This window comes from Pyrus communis, chromosome 15, assembly GCF_963583255.1.
Source record: "Pyrus communis chromosome 15, drPyrComm1.1, whole genome shotgun sequence".
Classification (NCBI taxonomy): domain Eukaryota; kingdom Viridiplantae; phylum Streptophyta; class Magnoliopsida; order Rosales; family Rosaceae; genus Pyrus; species Pyrus communis.
This window is the reverse complement of record NC_084817.1, coordinates 3,006,479-3,024,864: the sequence shown is the minus strand read 5'-3', so window position 1 is coordinate 3,024,864 and position 18,386 is coordinate 3,006,479. Positions and strand designations below refer to the sequence as shown.

Below are 18,386 nucleotides of genomic sequence, written 5' to 3'. Positions count from 1 at the left end.
TGTGAAAAAAAAAACTGATTTTTCAAAGCTGGGTTTTGCAGCTTCTTGTTTTTGGCTTTTTTTCACCCAAAACTGTGAAAAAAAGTTGAAGCTGAATGTTTACCAAACACAAAAACAGCTCCCAGCTTTTTTTGATACCTTTTTTCAAAATCACCTCAGTACCAAATTAGGCCTAACTTCTGCTGCTGAATTACAGCAGCAAACTTGGTACGAATCAGAAACAAAGCCGTTACCCTAGAAATCGAAACCAGCACTCATCACGCGAAACTTACCTACACCCGATACACCTCTCAAGCCAATTTGTCATGTGTTTAACTTGCTCATATGGTTATGGTAGCGCGTGATTGAGTTAAGATACTGCATCGATGGAATCTTAGCGGTGGTAAGTCCTCCCTCACTACCAAATGCCAATATAGGAAAAAGGCAGATAATCCATACAACACCAGAAATGGAGATTTCGATAAACAAAATAAGTAAACTGCACAAATTTGCATATATTCTCGGCCTAAAATCCAAAAATCATTCAAGCACACAGGCTATGATTCATGAATCCAATTGCACACAACCATAATATTTGATTATTTATTCACATCCATGGCATCTAAACATACACAACATCTAAGATCAGATACATTGTACAAAATCACACAGAAGCAGATTTTCCAAAAGCACTTATTTCACTCCAAGTTAGATACAGCCAACACTTAAATTTGATAAAAGGCGGAGACTATTTCAAGAAGCGACGCGGCCAACAACTGGGTACTTAGCTTCGAACTTCTTCTCGAAGTCGGCGAGGACGCCGAGCTCCTTCTCCGTGAGGCCGTCGAGGGAGGCGTTGATGTCCTCGTCGTTCGTGGTCATCTTAGCCAAAGCCCTGCTGGCGTCCTTTCCGGCGAACACCGCGTAGGGCCCGCCGGGACCGTAAAACGACTTGCCGTCCGTGACGTCGAAGACTCGGCCATTGAGCGCCACGTATATGGGCTTGGATGGGTCGGTGCCGTTGTACTGGATCAGATGCTGCGCTGTGAACTCCATCGCTTTGTTGGCGAGGGCGACGATGGTAAACACGGAGGTAAGTACCAGAGTATGAAATCGATTCTGCTTTTTAAGTTGCTCCCCATCAAAAATTAACGGTGGATATTGAAAGTGATTTGGATAAGCACAAATCTTAAAATTCAAACTCATCTAACGATGATAAATAAAATAGTAAAATGAATGGTGGACATTAAATGGTGATTTGAATAAGCACAAATCTTAAAATTTAAACTCATCTAACGATGATAAATAGAATAGTAAAATGAACGGTGGACATTAAATGATGGTGAACAAAAATGTATCTTATAATTTATAAAGATTTCAACCTGTCTTGGTGGGATCGCTGGGACCCACAAGGATTTCCGTTCTCTGCCTGCTTTTCTTCCTCTCTCTCCAGTAAAAACACTCTCGCTCTCTCTCCCTCGCGTTATCGATAAACCCAGGAAAAAAAAAGGAGAAACAAACCCTGCCGTTTCATGGCGAGTTAAGACAATCAACCGCCACTATCACCATCTCCACCTTGCCACGAGTTCAACGATTCCATATTTGTTGGAAGACTCGAAGCCAAGTCCCGGACGCCTCCGACATGATCGCGAGTTTCTCGCCGCTTGGAGCGTCGGTAAGACCTCTAACCCTCACCAATAACTTTACCTCGTTAATTAGGACTATTATCGTGTAATAATCGCGGGTTTTGGTGTTGATTCAACGCAGATTCGAACGGGGTTTTCCCCGATTTCCGCCGATATCGGAGCCGGATCCCGACTATCCAGCCGTCCATAGTAGCCCAAATCTGTTGTTTGACATCTCCGGTACAAGTTTAGTGCATTGGTTGTGACCTTTGGTTGAAATTGGAGTTAAATCGAAGCTGCAAAATTCAAAATTCCTTAAATTTGCCGGCGTTTTTTTCTCTAGAAACCGGCCAGACTTTTAGGCGGCTCGGACCGGTTCACCGGAAATTAACGGCTCTGCCAGACCGGCGGTTGACGGTTCATTTCGGTCCAACCCGGTTCGTCCGGTCCGACCCGGTTCCTTCGGTCCGACCCGGTTCCTTCGGTCCGACCCGGTTCGTTCGGTCCGACCCGGTTTATTCGGCCAGACCCGGTTTGGTCACCGGACCTCCCGGTTCGTTCGGTTCGACCCGGTTCGGCTGCTCAGAAAGGTTCGTACGGTTCGAACACTAATCTGATTAAAATCATATTTCAGAAGCACAGAAATCGAACCCCAACGGGCGCGCGCTGTCTCTCTCTCTCTCAAATGAAGATAAATCACCATCTGCCTCTCTATTTTCTTCAACTCTGAATATGTCTCTGTGAAACCCGTAGGAAACCCTAATCCAACTGTCGTGCTTTGTTGACAAGTATTGCAGCACGGTTGTGTTTTTTAAAACAACATATACGACTAAGAAAAATATTAGTTATGTGTGTTTTCGAAACAGGGGATTAATGTGTCAAAAAACAAAATGTTTTTAAAAAATATTATTTTTCGTTAACTCACACTTTTATGTTTTGTATCATCTCAATACTTAGTAGTGGTAGCAGTGATCATTTAGTTAGATCTTCAAGTATGTTATGGCTATGTTATCTATTTAAGTGATGGCCAACACGTCTCAGTTTCTGCATCTACTTGATACTGGGGTTGGGTGTTTATTTTTAAGAAAATTAAGTTCTTAAATTCTTAAAAATTGTCAATTTCATCCCTATCATTAAACTTGAAACTATTCTATCTAAACTTTTTGTCAATCTAAACCACGTGACCTATATGAATAAAAAATAAAAAAACATATCTCCAAATCTAATAATAAAGAAGAAATTTGCAGCATTTCAGAGTCCAAGGACTTAATTTTCTGAAACAAATAATTTAGGAACCCAATTTCTACTCATGTATAATTGAAGGGCTAAGGCCTAGTTTGGTACTGAGGTGATTTTGAAAAAAGTTAGTATAAAAAAAAGTTAAGAGCTGTTTTTGTGTTTGGTAAACATTCAGCTTCAGTCTTTTTTCACAGTTTTGGGTGAAAAAAAGCCAAAAACAAGAAGCTGCAAAACATAACTTTGAAAAACCAACTTTTTTTCACATCTAATTTACATAAAAATTTACTAAACACTATAATACTGCTTTTTTTTTTTATTTTTTTAAAAGCACTTTTACAAAAAAGTTTACCAAACACTCTGCTGCTTTATTTCACAGTTGCTTATTCTCACAACACAACAGAAGCAGCTTTTTTTCAAAGCACAGCAATACCAAACCAGCCCTAAACCTACAGTTCACCCAAAGCAGAAATTAATTTAGATCACCATGTAAACTGCTAGCACAAATGAAACTGTTAAAATTATAGATTGTATGGTAATTCATCGAGTCACTTGAACAAGTACTACAAACTGAGTTTCTATTGCCAACAAAACTTAGTAATATCATTCAGAACACAGAAGAATCACATTATCCATGCTTAAGCCATGCGCCATCGGCCAGTAAACAGCAACAAATTCTCATCCTGCTTCTGCAAGTTGCCGTTCATCCTTATCTTGAGATTGACCGCCATTCAAACTGAACGTTGATGTCAATAACGAAGAATGCCACCACCCGAATACTCAACCTCCTGAAATTTGGAGGAAAAAAAAAAGTTATAAAGAGCTTTAAGGTAGAAACGAGCTAGGAAAAGCCGCTAAGAATGATATCCATAACACTAATGACCTTACAGACAAATAAATGAAGTGCACGAGTTAATTACCGATTGAAAAGAAAATAACAATTACCACGACAACATGTATGTAATGTGCAATAAACAGGTTTTTGCATCTAACTGTAATCTGAAGTGTACTATAGTGTTTCATATGATATGGTTACAAATGGGTCAGGGGTTCGTGCGTAGAGAGTAAGCATCTTCCCATTGGAAGACTGATTTCCTTGTAAACTTCCATTTGAACTTTCTCAGTACAATTCTTTGTTAGTTATACCTCATCCACTTGCTTAATAGATCCAACTATCCTCTTTAACTACCTCCACTTTGCACGAGTAAACTTCCATTCGAACTTTTCCAGTACCCTAAACCCAATCCTCTTTAATTACCTCCACCAAGGTGCTATGTTAACTGATTCAGAAGTGGAGGGAGAGTTCTCCACCACAAGGAACTGTTTTGTAAATCAACTTTATTATCAGAAACAAAGTTCGATGAAGCAGTGTAAGCCAACAATGGTTCCATGATTCCGACTGCTAAGGACAGAAAAGGTGGTTCTGACATTTCTAGAACAAATGAGATGCTTTAAAGTAATATAAGAAAATGCCACATGCCAAATGAAATTAAATCGCCTTAGGAGGAAGATTTTCACCTGAGCAGGGGGCAAGGAAGAAACCCAATCAGATGCATGTGTAGGAAGCAACCCCAAAGTGTTAAGCTGCCAAGAAAAATCAAAATTTAAGAAACTGGATTCTTTGAACATTAACTGTTGGGGATAAATCAATTAAAGGAGAACAAATATAGTTCACCTTCCAAACACCCAGTGCTAAACCCCCCAAATTAAGCGCAATGAAGAGCAACTTTGGGGCAATAAGATCTACTTTGCCGTCCTTGTAGGGCTCAAAAACTGCATAACCACATTAAAAGGAAGCATCAAGCTACTGACAAGGAAATAGAGGGTAAGCATGAATTAACAGACAAACACGTAAAGTATGTCACGAAAAAAAATTTGCTTGGAAATGTGAACATGGTGAGAAGTCATAGGAAAAATGCATTGGACAGCATGAATCATACCAAACAAGACCATTTTACAAATTGGTTTGGTAAATTTTGTGCAAGTAAATGAACACTATGTTGACTGCCCAAATGCCATGTCTGATGGTTCTAGGAAACCATTCATATGATTATACAGCGACATAGACAAGCAAGTAGAGAATATTTCAAGTTCTTTATTGCTTTCAATTGTTATTCCACACATATAGAGTTACAGATTGGCTAACAGTATTACAGTCATCTTACCCTTCCCTACACCCTGTAAGGCGCTTATGGGCTGCCAAAGAGCGGAAAACGTAATTCCAATGCTAAACAAATGCACCGTGCTCCCAGCCATCCACATCATGAAACCCATCATCATCAAATTCTTGAATGGGGCCTGTGCAACTTCCCAAGCTTTCTGCTCAAACACAAAGACACCATGAGATCACATAAACCCAAATAATCGAATCTCACCACATTCTCATCGATATTAACACGGGTCAAGAATATTCAGCAGAAAAACAGCTAAAATTGTAATCCATCAGCAACTTGAATCATGCCCTATTTGCGATCAAGTGATTATTATCAAGTTAATAGGTAAAGGAACAATCTTTTGGCCATCAAACTGTCTGAAATCCGAAGTCTAAAAAACCCTAAATCGAATTGCTTAGATAAATTCCAATTTAGGGAGGGGAATCAGTACCTGAGCTTTCCAAGTAGATTCAGCATCCTTCTTCTGGCGACTCACAGTCGAATCATCCTACAGAAAAACAAAAACCCCACCAATTAATTGGGAACAAACCCAACCCCAAATTCCCAATCCAAATCGAACGAAGAAGCAAGAGAGAGAAGGGGGTAAAAAACCTGTTCAAGGGAGGCGCGAGAGAAGCCAGGAGGGTCGGGGAAGTCGCGGGAAGAAGGGGAAGTTGAGTTGTCAGTCAAGTCAACGGCCCATCTCCGACCTGCTCCCATCACTCCCTTTCCCTTCTCCATCGTCGTCGTCGTCGTCTTCTTCTCAGACGCAGTTGCAGCAGTAGAGTCGCAGCGCCGCTCTTCGATTTGATCCGACTAATATGTATGAGTCTGCGCTCTCAATTCTTAATTCTCAATGTGTCGGGTCGCCAATCGATTAAAAGGTAAGGTTGGAGGTGGATTCAAACTTCGATCGATGTCATGTGTCAGCTTTGTGACTCTGTAATTTCCAGGGAAAATAAACTATTTTGTTTAATTTAAAAGTTAGGCCCCATTAATTAGGTCAAAATTTCATCAAAGATTTTAAATTCGAATCTCATTAATAACGTGTATTATTATGATAAACACAATTCGCCATAAACGAGCTTAATTTTCCAAGTTCATTCCAGAAAAAAAAAAAAAAACAAAAAAAATTTATGATAATGCACTTATTAAGTGGGAGTAGTTTTATTTTTTTATAAACACGTTGACGTATTATGACAAAAGCACTTTTAGAATAAACGATTAAGCAGAAGTTCTGTCTATAGAAACGTTCTCAAACATGTTGTCTTACAAACCCTATGAAGTGTTATGTAGTAATCTAATAACTGAGAAGAAAAAAAATCTTAAGTTTTTCTGCCAAATATTGTCAAAAAAAAAATTTTATTTCTTGAAAGCGTTTTTAAAAAACATGCTAAATGGGCTTTTTTCATTCCAAACTTGCAAGAAGTTAACAAAAAATGAATTACCAAACTTTGTGAAAATCTCTGAAATTTGTTTATCAAGCTTCAGTGATGGCTTCATCATTGGTGCAGATGAAACTTGATTTAGCAATTTCTTGGTTAACAGAAACAAATTAGAAAATGAAAATCCACCAAAAAATAAGAGAGAGAGAGAGAGAGAGAGAGAGAGATTCATACAAGTTTGTTGCATACAATGTAAGGGGCAGCTGATATTACCTGCATATATGTACATATGTAATAGACATATTCATTCTACATACAAACTACAACTCCACTGAGATTTCTATGCATCACTATTGCAACTCTTGCTTGCTCGAGAACTTGTCCGAAAGGTTTGCCATCACGAATCCTGCAAAAACCTGAGTTCATAGAAACGCAGTTAGCGTATTTACTTACTGTCGCGAAAAACTGGCTATGCAGTTAGGAGCTCCATCACAACAGTACTTAATAGGCTTCCCCAACCGACATGAGGTTCGATGTTAGAAGGCGGAAGTTCAAGCCTCATGCCGCAATATGAATATAACATGATGTTAAAAACTTGAATGTATGCATACAGTAGCGCGACGTACCTGAATGCAACCAAGGATGTAGACTGCAGAAAAATGGCGGCCGTGAATCACCATGTCAGCTACCATTGCGAGTGGAATTGTCAAGGACATGCCCAGCGTTGCAACTAATGGAGATGTCCAAACCACGGAAAGAGCCCTGTCAAAGTTTCATTTGGCGTTAAAAGCAGTGGGCATCAGCATCTTGTTGGTAGACGAGAAACAGAAGCAGGAAGTATAGGTAAGTAGAGAGTACATTTGGCCACCACACAACAGACTCGAACCAACCTCTTATAAATTTGTCTCTGAAAAGGCAGTCGTGCTGTTTTTGTAAGGATTAGAAAAAGATATTTTTTTTACATGAACATAAATCAGTGTGTTATCGTTACATGTCCTTGTGGTGCCCAATTGACCCCCAATGTATGTGAAAGCAGTTTTACATACCAAAAATAATCCGAAAGAACACTCCCGACAAAGCCATTTATCAGCACAGCTTCGGCAATGGATTTTGAATGTGGAAACTCAAATGAAGGTTCAATCCCGATGGCATTGAGCGGCCACACTGCATGAGTAAACATTGCTATGAGTGATGCAACTCAAAAGAAAACAAAATGATATACCCGAGGGAATGTGCTATCTTTTCATTATGAGACCTCTCCATTACAAACGACGAAAAGACTTTAACATGTATGTTCACTTTTCTTCCCGAACTATCATCAAAGAGCATTGTGTGCAATCAAGCCAATAGAATTCTTGTGCAAAAGTCATAACCAACAGTAAATGGTTTGAGGTATAGTCCAACTCATATTCTCTTTTTTGCAACCAATGTCTAGCTATCATGTTTTGCCTAAAATCCATGACTGTATGCAAATATAATATAATTTAACCTCAGGAATTTGGAAGATGAAGACGATAAATAGATCATGGAATAATTATTCTACTCACCGAGCCACCACAGACCAAGCAGAGCGAAGAGACCAATGTATCCGAAAAGCTTCTGCACATCAGCCTTATCTCCCTTCTCTTCTGATCCAGCAAATTTCTTGAGTAACACTGCATGAATAAGACAGCAACTTTAATAATCATAAATCCAAAAATAACTTAACTGTCTCTCAGATATATCAGTTGATCTTGATGACTTATTTGTAAAAGAGTTCAATTAACACCGGATTCCTGAAATGTAATGTCACCTGTAAACAATCCATACGACGCAGCTGAGAGAAGACCAAAAATATGTCCCATTATAGCGTGCCTTCTAATCCTTTACGCAACAAAGAACAAGACACGGTGAAACGATGGTAAAACGTGAATAAAAAGTAATTCCTACTGGCTGAGCCACTGGAGAAACGACTAGAAACTTACTCAGAGATGCCCAGCAGTTCATCAGGGGCCCAAGTTTTTCCAACCGTGGTCATGACAACACCAGCCATGCTGACAAAAACAGCAACCATCTTTGTAAAAGTTATGGAATCCTGACGAAGAAGAGCTCCAAAGAAAAGTGTAAAGAGCCCCGACGTAGAAGTTAGGACAGTTGTACTTGCAACACTGGTATTTGCCAGTGCAGAGTTTGACAGATACTGCACTAGAACAAAGATATATCAATATGCCATTTAGAACTTTTTTCAAAGCATAAAACAAATGAAACTTTAACGAAAAACTCCTGATACTGTTCACTTTAACGAAAAACCATATTTTTACTTTAAAAAGTCAATCCTGATACTATTCACTTACAACACCTTTTTGTCATTTTCGTTAAAACTCAAAGTTTTCAAGCCCTTTTCCTTAGTTTTCCTTAAAACGAATCCATGCATATCAAAACGAACCAAGACCTCCATGTGGATTTCTGTTTTTGTTTTTTAATGCAATTACTCGCTCAATCTAAAATGTGATTAGAAGTCCAAAAGGTTGATATGAATAACAGGAGTGCTAAAATGACTCATGTCACCTCTGTGATAAACCACACTGGAGTAAGAATTAAGCCAAACTTTGCAACTTCCCATGGACTAAGTTGACAACTCCGTTCAAGCAAGCGCGGCTCATCTTCTTTGCTCTTATCCGTTAGAGCTTGCCCTTCTTCTGTATTACTAAGATCTTTGTCAGTAATTAGGCAGCTTCTAACATCTGTTTCTGGACTGTGGGGCATTTCATTTATTCTAAGAGGAATACCAAGCCCTCCAGAAGTTCCCGCGATAATGCCATTGTAAAAGTTCTTAACCAAATTTGGGTGCAGCAAGTTGTAGATCCAATCTTTCAAAGCCGATATGGGTAGATAGACCGCCATCAGAGACACACCGAGGTACGTGAGCGAAAACGGCTGTTTGTACTCACTGAAAATTCTCTGCATTAAAAAACACTACAAGTTTAAATTCTCAAATAATCTCAAACCATAGCAACAGAATGACACATCCTTCAAATATCTGGTTAAATGAGAGAATACTAAGATAGTGTAACTAAGTATCCATTTAAAAAAGAGAAAGAACAGGAAGATATCACTGTAGCGATATATCAATTCAATCAGTCAATCACACACTGCCACTTGGGAGAGTCGCGCATGCGTGATTGACTTGAGATATCATACCATCACAGTAGCATCTCATATGTCATCAAAGAAATACAGAAATGGAATAGTGAGGACTAGCAATGATGTTACAAGGCGACGCTCTAAACTACTCTAATAAACGGAGAGGGGATTCATACTTGGTTGCAAGAAAAACAAACAAAGAATCAAACTTGAGGAAAGAATAAAAAAAAAAAAAAAAAAAAAAAAAAAGAGGGTTTGGATGAACACAAACCTGAGTAACCTCTGCAGACGCGACCCAGATGAACACAACTGTGCCAATCAACCCCAAACCGGCGTTGTACTTCCAACCCATGATCAAAATCACCACCAAAAACCCAAGAATTTGCAAATTCGACCCAAAATTATTAACCGGGTTTAATCTCAAATTCGGCTAAAAATCAACATCTTCTGGAAAGCTCCACAAGCAGCAGGACAATCCGATATCATGAACCCTGATCGAGGGTTCTGGGGTTTTCGTTTTGGCACCAAATATCGATTCTTTGGGTAATTACGTGGCGACGGAAGTTTGAAATCGTGGGAAAGGAGAAGGATTATTTTTTTTTTTTGGTGGCGGCTAAGAAAGTGGATTTTGCACTGAAGTCTTCAGTTTTGTTGCTGAGCGATGAGGATGTCAGCAATGACTCCATGAGAGTGACAGGTGGTGGCGTATCAACCAAACTTCCTTCAAGGTGGCAATCTGTGCAAATGCATAGAGTGCACATATGAATATAAGGGTGTGTTATCTACACATTTTTTTTAACTTTTCACATATGTTTATTAATTTTTATCTATTGATATTCTTCAATTCATCTGATCTGATAGTATAAGAGAAGTAAAAAATGGTGTATGGATATCACAGCCCATGAATATAAGATAGCTTTGTCTGTAAGTACTTTTAAAATAGGACAAGGATTGTTTGTCCTTCCATTTTCGGTACCCTCATATGTCTTCTTGTTTTGTATGATCATGGTTAAGCCACGTAAATATTTTATATAATTTTTTTTTATAGAGATAATAAAACAAAAATAAATAGAGAATAAAACAAAAATAAATAGTAATATAAAATGTTGACGTGACTTAACTATGATTACACAAATAAGAAGGCACAGAAGGGCACCGAAAGTGGGAGGGCAAACAATCCTTATTCCTTAAAATAAGGCTGAATTTGATTAATGGTTTCCGTGGTGAGAGAGTAATCGGAAAATAATCTTGTGGTGAAAAAATTCTGATTTAAATCCTTGTAGTGAACTCTATTAAAATTTAAGTTTAAAATTAACAATTATGTGAATTCTCTGTTAACCTAAAATTAACAATTTCATCATTACCCAAAAGATTTCATTGGATTTTAAAACCAAGAAGTCTTCCGATAATGGTGTCAGCAATGACTCCATGAGAATCACAGGTGGTGCCGTATCAACCAAACTTCCTTCAAGGTGGCAATCTGTACGAATGCATGGAGTGCACGTATGAATATATCATGGCTTTGTCTGTGGGTACTTTTAAAATAATGCTTACTTACTTAAAAGATGAATATAAATTTTTATTTAAAACTATTTCGGTTTTAATAAGAAATCTTTATGTTTATGATCATAATCGTTCATATTATGAATCATTTTATAAAGATCATCTCTACAAAAAAAAAATAATAAAAAAAATAAAAATTAATGTCATGCGGTCAACTATTGTAGCAAATACATAGATGATTCATAATGCTTTTACTAATTTCATTCATCTGCTTTTGTACAATTCGATAGCTGAACGACCTTAGTTTGAATTAATTTTTTTGAAGAGGCGCTCTTTATGGAGTGACTTATAATATGACGATCCTGATTAAATACGAAGTTTTATGAATCAACAACGAACAATTTTGAGTAGGAACTCCTATTCATCATTTGAGTAGCTGGCTATTGTTCTACTTTTAATGTTTTAAGTGTGCTAACTTCATAGAAAGTGTCCCTCACATTATCACAGAATAAGACAAAGAGAATCATGATTTTAAACATGTGAAATGTTGTCTTTTTAAGATTTGTGATAGATATAAAATGTAACGATTCACATAAAATGTCCTGCGAGAAAGATTGTATGTATGTATAAACAAATACAGCATCATTAAGCAAATTGGAGAATATATAGACCAAATCATGTAATCCAACATGTTCAAGTTTAACTAGCTCTCCTTTCCTTTCCTTTTCTTTTTCTTAAGATCTCCTTTTCTTTTTTGTTAATTGATACATTTGGTGGGGTGGAGGAATTGAATTCATGACATTGGGGTGTATGGGTGGTGTGTTTAAGCGAGTCCCTTGTAATTCTCTTCTGATTTTGTTTTGGTCGCGTCTCGACGTCGTTCATGTCTAAACAGAGGCAACATCCTCCGGCCTTGGCAGCCGTCGGCTCCTTCTTGATCTTCCACTTGCTGGGATACTCTTCGTGCGCCATTGAAGCAATGAAAAGCCATGGAGGATGAATAAAAAGACTTGCCGTCCAAGGCAACACCATCTCCTAAATTGTACATTAAGAGTTCACAATCACGCTGATAGCTTGATACGTTACATTAATATGAAAATTATAACATTATTGTTTTTTTTTTGACATAAACAGCATAACAAGGGAGTGAAATGAGAAGGGGAGGAGCATGGTTTCGATCGATTAGAGGACTGGTAAACAAAATTGGTTGGGGGAAAATAGGGTTATGTTGTACATAATTGCTGTACAAGGCTCCGTTGTCTAACGAGCTCGTGAAGATCATGAACAATCTTGAACACAGAATCAGGCTTTGCCAGCTTCAGTGCATTTTCCGACATCGCCTTTAGCTCATCTGCTTTCGGACCAAACCAATCAGCGACGATCCTTGCTATCTCTTCCGGAGATTTAGAATATTTTCCACACCCGTTGTCAACGACATATGGTACATTCCCAACTTCCTACAGTGACAAGAAACAGTCATTTGCTACATTTTCCAGTGAGGGGATTCCCAAGACATAGCAGCACAATGAAAAGTAAATTAAATCACCATTACCTGTCCGGCAATGTAATCGTTCAGAATAATCGGGAGGCCTCTTATCATGGCTTCTGCAATTGTCCCTGGACCGGCCTATTCAAAAGAAGTAGACTAATTGGTTGATAACGAAATATTCAAGACTGTCATGGTTTTTAATTTTTATGACTGTTGACAAACTTACCTTCGTAATAATGCAATCGCAAGCTCCCATGCATTCCTCCATTTTAGTAACAAACCCCTTCACCTACAATGTCAATCAATTTTAGCTACTAACTTCTGTTTATAAATACTAATGCTGCATTTCCGACTTTCCATTCAGAAGTATAAAACTACCTGGACAGGGATCTTCCAGTCGATCGAAAGCAACTTGTTTGCAAGCTTTTTGTTGCGACCACATATGACAAGGACCTGACCTACAGGCTCCCCAAGATTCTCGTCATATAATGCATTCCCAAGTTCCCGAGCTGTAGCTTCGATAGGACCCATTCCTTCTCCTCCTCCCATTAGCAACACAGAGGGAAGATCCTCCTCCATTCCTAGTTCTCTCCGAAGTTCAGCCTGCAGTGAAATAAATAAAACATGACAAACATTTATTCAAAACCACCGTCTACAATCATGGAATGTGCAATCTGCAACCACTGTGATAAATGCTTTCACCATAACTTATACGGGAGAATATTATCTGTAAATCATAATCCATTTGGCAGCTTACAACCACATATTTCAAATTTCCAATGTTTTAATATCACACCACTTGCTGGTTTCTTGTGGTCGTACAACCAATTACATCAAGGTCAAAAAGTTTAGTTGATCAATAACCAACCTTTGGTCGCACAGGCTTGACAAAGCTAGGCCGCACAGGGAGGCCATAAACCTTGATTTGGGAAGGCTGGAGTCCAGCTTTCAATGCCCTCTTTGCAACCTCATTTGTTGGGCAATAGCATCTCGTTACAAGCTTATGGAACCTGGAAATGAAGACATAAAATATCAAAGTCTGCTTGGAAAAAAGAGGCTATATTTTCGTAATGGAAGCTTTGTGCAAAACTAACCATGTAGGATGACAAGTACTTAAATCCGTGACAACTGTGGTAAAAACTATCTTCTTCAATAGACCCTTTCCCCTCAAGACACGAAGTGGTACATGTTGCATCAGCGGATGCACACTGATAATAATATCCGGCTGGTATTTCATCAGTCCTTTGGCAACCTCCCTGCAAAATGAAACAGAATTAGAGGATATCAACAACGAAGTACTGCTGAAAAACCATCTTTGAACCATAATTTGACGGAACTTATAAAAAAAACTCATGAATATTAGACAAATTTGCTCATTTTCTGCGTTTGTAATCCTATCTGGTGTTTTCCTCACAGGGTTTTAAATCTGCCAAAACAGTATTAATTATTTCCTTGAAAATGGCATTTATATCTAAATTTATGAACTTATAGTGCGTAAGAGACATGATTAAAAATGTTTTAAATTCCTGAAACCTGTTTTAATCACTAAAACTTATAGTCAACGGCTGCTGCAATAAATAACCATTCGAAATTTGAAAGGCATGTTATGAGTTAATTTAATACATGTGGTCAACTTTTACATGAAGCAAAAGAATGTACAACTACCTTAGCAAAACAGACTAAATGAATTATAAGCAGTAACCTTTAACGAAAAAATTCTTACCGAGCTATAAATGTAGAAGTTGCTGCAAAATTAGATTGATGCACCAGACGCGGAGCAGTTCCATAATATGTCATTTTCCATAACGGCCCATGTTTCACCAAGAAATTATAGCTCCTGGGAAGTTGATTAAATGGCCAAGGCGTATGATCCGACCATAAGTCAGTAACAAACACCTGCGATATGCACTCTTAACCGAAAATATGATCAACAAATATGCACACTCACACGTCCATTTGCTTTCTCCCTCATGTATTCAATTTAACTAATGAAATTGTGTGGGAACAGATAAAAATTTATACTTTTTGAGATCTAATTTCTTACGGCGTCATGTTATTACATTGCTGTAGAACTACCAGTCAACTAACATTACAAATTTTTCATGTAATTGTGATTTCTCTCTACATAAGTCAAACGATCAAATACCAGTTTCGTAACAAAGTTGAAACTTTCTCACTAAATTCAAAATAACTGACCTGATATTCATCACCAAATTCCTCATTAAACGCCGCCTTGATCGCCTCCGCAGAAGCACGGTGGCCGCCGCCGGTGTCACTCATCAAAATCAAAACTTTCTTGGGTCTCTCCACCTTCACACCATTCAACGCAATCCCATTATCGTTAACTCCGCCTCCATCTTCTACCAACACATTGCTATTGTCCCCAACGCCGTTATCCGACCCATTTCCATTTCCGTCCCCAGACCCGACGCGAACAGAAGCAAACCCAATTGGGAATTTGTCACAGTGGAACCGTATAGCCCGATTAAACTCCGTCACACTCCTCCAAATTCCCAAACCGCCGCGACTGCTCAAGCTCAGTGAAGCTGAAACGCCGACCTTGGCCTTCTTCCCGACGACTGAAGCACCCCCAAAGGCGTCGAAATACATGAAATTGGACAAAAACGAGGAGTGTCCATCAGAACCGGAGCTGCTATGAGGCCCTGAGCTGAAGGCGAACCGACCCAATTGCGAAACGAGGTCGTAGACCGGACTGGGTTCCTGGGTTGCGACTGAAGGGTTATGCATGGTGGGATTTCCGGGTTCGAGAGATTAAAACATGGCGGTCAAATATTGAATTGGGTTTTGAGCAGAACGTCTGGAAAATGAAACGCCAGAAGAGAACAAGGTTAGTAAAAGCTTGGAAGGAAGAGAGAGGGGGAAGGGAATGCGGGGGTTTTGGAAAGAGAGTGAAGTTAACGAAGTGGAAATCTAGACGGAGGTTTTGTGGCCACATAGAGAGGATTTTGGTGTGTACATGTGCGCGCGCGTGACAGGGAGAGAGGAGGAGGAGATTCTTTGGTATATTAGGCACAAAATTGATAAGGGGAAGGGTTGTCTTTTAACTCGACTGGGCTGGGTTTGGTTTGGTTTACCTAAACCCAAGCTGGTCTACAGTCTCTCTAAAGTATTAAAAGAAAACGAATACATTGTCCTGATTAATTGGTTTAATTCACGCCTACTACCAAATCAAATGATTGAGGTGTGATGAGTTCAAATAAAAAAAATCCCCAACAAGGTGTATTGAACCTTTTGCACGAGCTTTTTTGATCTTATAGAATGTTACAATCAATCGTTAATATGCGAAGTTTGGGATGACATGATTGTTTGTTGTTCGACAACTTTAACAAGTCACTCAAATCTCTGCTCATTGCCCTGTGTCTGCCTCTAATTACCCCCATGTAGCAAGCCAAAAACTCATCAATCAGTTATTTTCCTATCGATGCTACGATTGATCTTAACACAACCCTATTCGTATTAGGTCAACAACCTAAAATTGCATGATGTCACTTTCAAAAAGTTCATTGTACATGAGAATCCACTTAAGGTTGGAACATACTGAATGACCAAAACAAGTGTTGGCGTCCATATTTAGTCAATAGTCGCTCTATTAAATAGTCAACTATTTTTGTGTCATTTTGTAAATATAAATTAAGAAGATGTGAAAGCCAAAACAAATCAATGAACACGTTTGCCTACACCACATGAAAGCTATAGGGGATTAAATTGTGTGCAACGCTTGATTATTTTAGACTTTTTCTCTTTTTGTTGGAGCAAAAAGGGGAAAATAAAATTATCATGCGATTTACATTGAAATTGCTGTATTCTATTGAGATTTTGAGAGATTTTAATGTATTTATAGATTCATATTTTCAATGGAATTTAATTGATTTGTAAAAATTTCACGTAAAATTTGATTCAAGTCTCTAGAAATTTGAGGAGAGATATGAGATTTGCGAATTCTTAAAATACGGTACGAAATCTCTTCAATTCCTCAACTTTTTTAACTTGAATATTATAAATTTTTTAAATCCCAATTGAATAAACTCAGATTTTTAAGAATTTAATAAACTATTTACTGAATACTCTTTAAATTTCAGATAATCACTTTAAATTTTGATTGAAAACTCTAAATTTATTAAAAGAATTAAATTATCAGCAGCCCATGTGATTTATATGCCATTTGACTCAAATGGACCGTCCAGAAGCACCGGCCTTTTGGGTTTCTCGTTCACCGACCAACTTTTGTGGGTACTGCTGAAATTGGGCTCATAGTGACCAAAGTTGTAGGATCAAGTTGGGCCGGAAGACAATTATCAAAGGCCGGTAGGCCCATTCCGGGAAAGAAAGCCCAAACCCGTAATGCCCGAACCAACCCAAGATAGAATAGCTTCATCTTCCTCTACAAATTGCACGTATCAAGTAAATACTAATATCTTTAGTTCTAGTGTTTTTTTTGGTCAACTGAGGTTCATCGAAACCCAGACATGTTGAACTCGGGATGTAACGTAACCAACAAGTTACAAGGACACCGGTTGAACTTGAGAAGTTGTTCATCTATTACCAACAAGTTAAAGTAGACGTTCTCCTTTCTGCACTCAAGTTTGAATCTCTATTCCCGTACTTTATATTTGATTAAAGTAGCATATACGTTGACACTTTAAACAAAATCAAACATCTCTCATGTTGGAAAGAGAATAAAAAGGAGTAAAAGAGCAAAAGGCTTGTGAAATTCTATGGAGGCATCATTAAAGCATATATATGTTTGACAAAAATCATGTTTAACGGATAGGCAGCAGACAAGTCTATTCTATGCACCTCAAATTGGTCATGACATCACATAATGCACTTTGACATGTCAAGAGGGAACAAATTGTGTAGAAAATGGAATTGACATCCTCTCTCGATTTATGTGTCCGGAACTGACAGACGCGAAAATTCGGACCACTCAAATTAAATCATGTGGCCCTCATTAGCTCATCTTATTAGTTCACTTCACACAAAACCAAGCATTTGAACGGCTCAGGTCTCCTTATCTCTCTTTTTCTTAAACGGTCCGAATTTCCTAATCTATCAATTCCGAACATAGACATCCGACGAGGATCTCAACTCCATAAAATGGAGCATAAATGAATATTTTATGGAGCAAGAGGGAACAAATTGTGTAGAAAATGGAATTGACATCCTCTCTCGATCTATGTGTCCGGAACTGACAGACACGGAAATTCGGACCACTCAAATTAAATCATGTGGCCCTCATTAGCTCATCTTATTGGTTCACTTCACACAAAACCAAGCATTTGAACGGCTTAGGTATCCCTCTCTCTCTTTTTCTTAAACGGTCCGAATTTCCTAATCTGTCAATTCTAAACATAAACATCCGACGAGGATCTCAACTCCATAAAATGGAGCATAAATGAATATTTTTAATTTAATAGTGGTCCAATTCTTTCTTACATGAGCAATGATTTTATGGGGGCAAAGGCATTACCTTTTTCTGCAAGGGATTTAGAATTTTTCTTATCACAAAAAGTGGAAGCAGGTGCAGGTCAAGAAGTGCTTATTGCTTATTGCTTATTCCTTTTTGCAGTATATGCTCTCATCTAATCACACTACTTCTCATCCATCCCCATTCCCATATGCTCAAATCCACTAACAAATTTCAAAAGCTTTACTATATCAGAGAATATGTGCAAAGTTGCAAACCCTAACCACTGAGAAAGTGAGAGTTCAACTCTCACAATCATGGCTGTTTTTTTAGCTCATGTGGCAGGGTTTGAGAATTGCTTGATTTTATTTGTCTTAAAGTAAAAGCTTTTCTGGTACATGGAGAGATTAGTTCATAGGGCATATGTTAAGAGGATATTTCATGTCCGAGGAATTTGTTATGAAG

The 18,386-nt window shown here is 38.3% G+C and overlaps 4 protein-coding genes across 4 annotated transcripts; all 4 read right to left on the bottom strand.

The window, feature by feature from the left end:
- Positions 1-558: 558 nt before the first annotated feature.
- Positions 559-1,062, bottom strand: LOC137718628 (probable steroid-binding protein 3). The gene has a single exon (XM_068458177.1). The coding sequence runs from the start codon at positions 1,033-1,035 to the stop codon at positions 733-735; it is 303 nt and encodes a 100-aa protein (XP_068314278.1). The 5' UTR covers positions 1,036-1,062; the 3' UTR covers positions 559-732.
- A 2,285-nt stretch (positions 1,063-3,347) lies between these two features.
- On the bottom strand, positions 3,348-5,950 carry LOC137717757 (uncharacterized). Its single transcript, XM_068457222.1, has 6 exons — positions 5,606-5,950; positions 5,445-5,501; positions 5,006-5,159; positions 4,516-4,613; positions 4,359-4,424; positions 3,348-3,628 (listed from the first exon to the last, which is right to left on the bottom strand). The coding sequence occupies exons 1-6, from the start codon at positions 5,732-5,734 to the stop codon at positions 3,590-3,592; spliced, it is 543 nt and encodes a 180-aa protein (XP_068313323.1). The 5' UTR covers positions 5,735-5,950; the 3' UTR covers positions 3,348-3,589.
- A 632-nt stretch (positions 5,951-6,582) lies between these two features.
- Positions 6,583-10,100, bottom strand: LOC137717756 (thiamine-repressible mitochondrial transport protein THI74-like). The gene is made up of 8 exons (XM_068457221.1): positions 9,773-10,100; positions 8,926-9,318; positions 8,343-8,557; positions 8,171-8,241; positions 7,926-8,033; positions 7,425-7,542; positions 7,005-7,140; positions 6,583-6,794 (listed from the first exon to the last, which is right to left on the bottom strand). Exons 1-8 carry the CDS (start codon positions 9,851-9,853, stop codon positions 6,729-6,731), a joined length of 1,188 nt encoding a protein of 395 aa, XP_068313322.1. The 5' UTR covers positions 9,854-10,100; the 3' UTR covers positions 6,583-6,728.
- Positions 10,101-12,061: 1,961 nt separating this feature from the next.
- LOC137717499 (probable monogalactosyldiacylglycerol synthase, chloroplastic) lies at positions 12,062-15,440 on the bottom strand. The gene is made up of 8 exons (XM_068456884.1): positions 14,690-15,440; positions 14,217-14,389; positions 13,588-13,749; positions 13,362-13,503; positions 12,872-13,096; positions 12,720-12,782; positions 12,557-12,631; positions 12,062-12,461 (listed from the first exon to the last, which is right to left on the bottom strand). Exons 1-8 carry the CDS (start codon positions 15,239-15,241, stop codon positions 12,228-12,230), a joined length of 1,626 nt encoding a protein of 541 aa, XP_068312985.1. The 5' UTR covers positions 15,242-15,440; the 3' UTR covers positions 12,062-12,227.
- Positions 15,441-18,386: the final 2,946 nt, after the last annotated feature.

Coding starts and splice junctions, on each gene's coding strand:
- LOC137717499 (XM_068456884.1), bottom strand. CDS start 15,241: ATGCATAACCCTTCAGTCGCAACCCAGGAACCCAGTCCGGTCTACGAC. Junction 14,390..14,689: donor AATTTGGTGATGAATATCAG/GTCAGTTATTTT, acceptor TGCATATCGCAG/GTGTTTGTTACTGACTTATG. Junction 12,632..12,719: donor GCGATTGCATTATTACGAAG/GTAAGTTTGTCA, acceptor TCTTTTGAATAG/GCCGGTCCAGGGACAATTGC.
- LOC137718628 (XM_068458177.1), bottom strand. CDS start 1,035: ATGGAGTTCACAGCGCAGCATCTGATCCAGTACAACGGCACCGACCCA.
- LOC137717756 (XM_068457221.1), bottom strand. CDS start 9,853: ATGGGTTGGAAGTACAACGCCGGTTTGGGGTTGATTGGCACAGTTGTG. Junction 8,558..8,925: donor CAGTGTGGTTTATCACAGAG/GTGACATGAGTC, acceptor GTTCTAGTGCAG/TATCTGTCAAACTCTGCACT. Junction 7,543..7,925: donor GCTTGGTCTGTGGTGGCTCG/GTGAGTAGAATA, acceptor TTACTCATGCAG/TGTGGCCGCTCAATGCCATC.
- LOC137717757 (XM_068457222.1), bottom strand. CDS start 5,734: ATGGAGAAGGGAAAGGGAGTGATGGGAGCAGGTCGGAGATGGGCCGTT. Junction 5,502..5,605: donor CTCGCGCCTCCCTTGAACAG/GTTTTTTACCCC, acceptor GTTTTTCTGTAG/GATGATTCGACTGTGAGTCG. Junction 3,629..4,358: donor CTTCCTTGCCCCCTGCTCAG/GTGAAAATCTTC, acceptor TCCAAATTTCAG/GAGGTTGAGTATTCGGGTGG.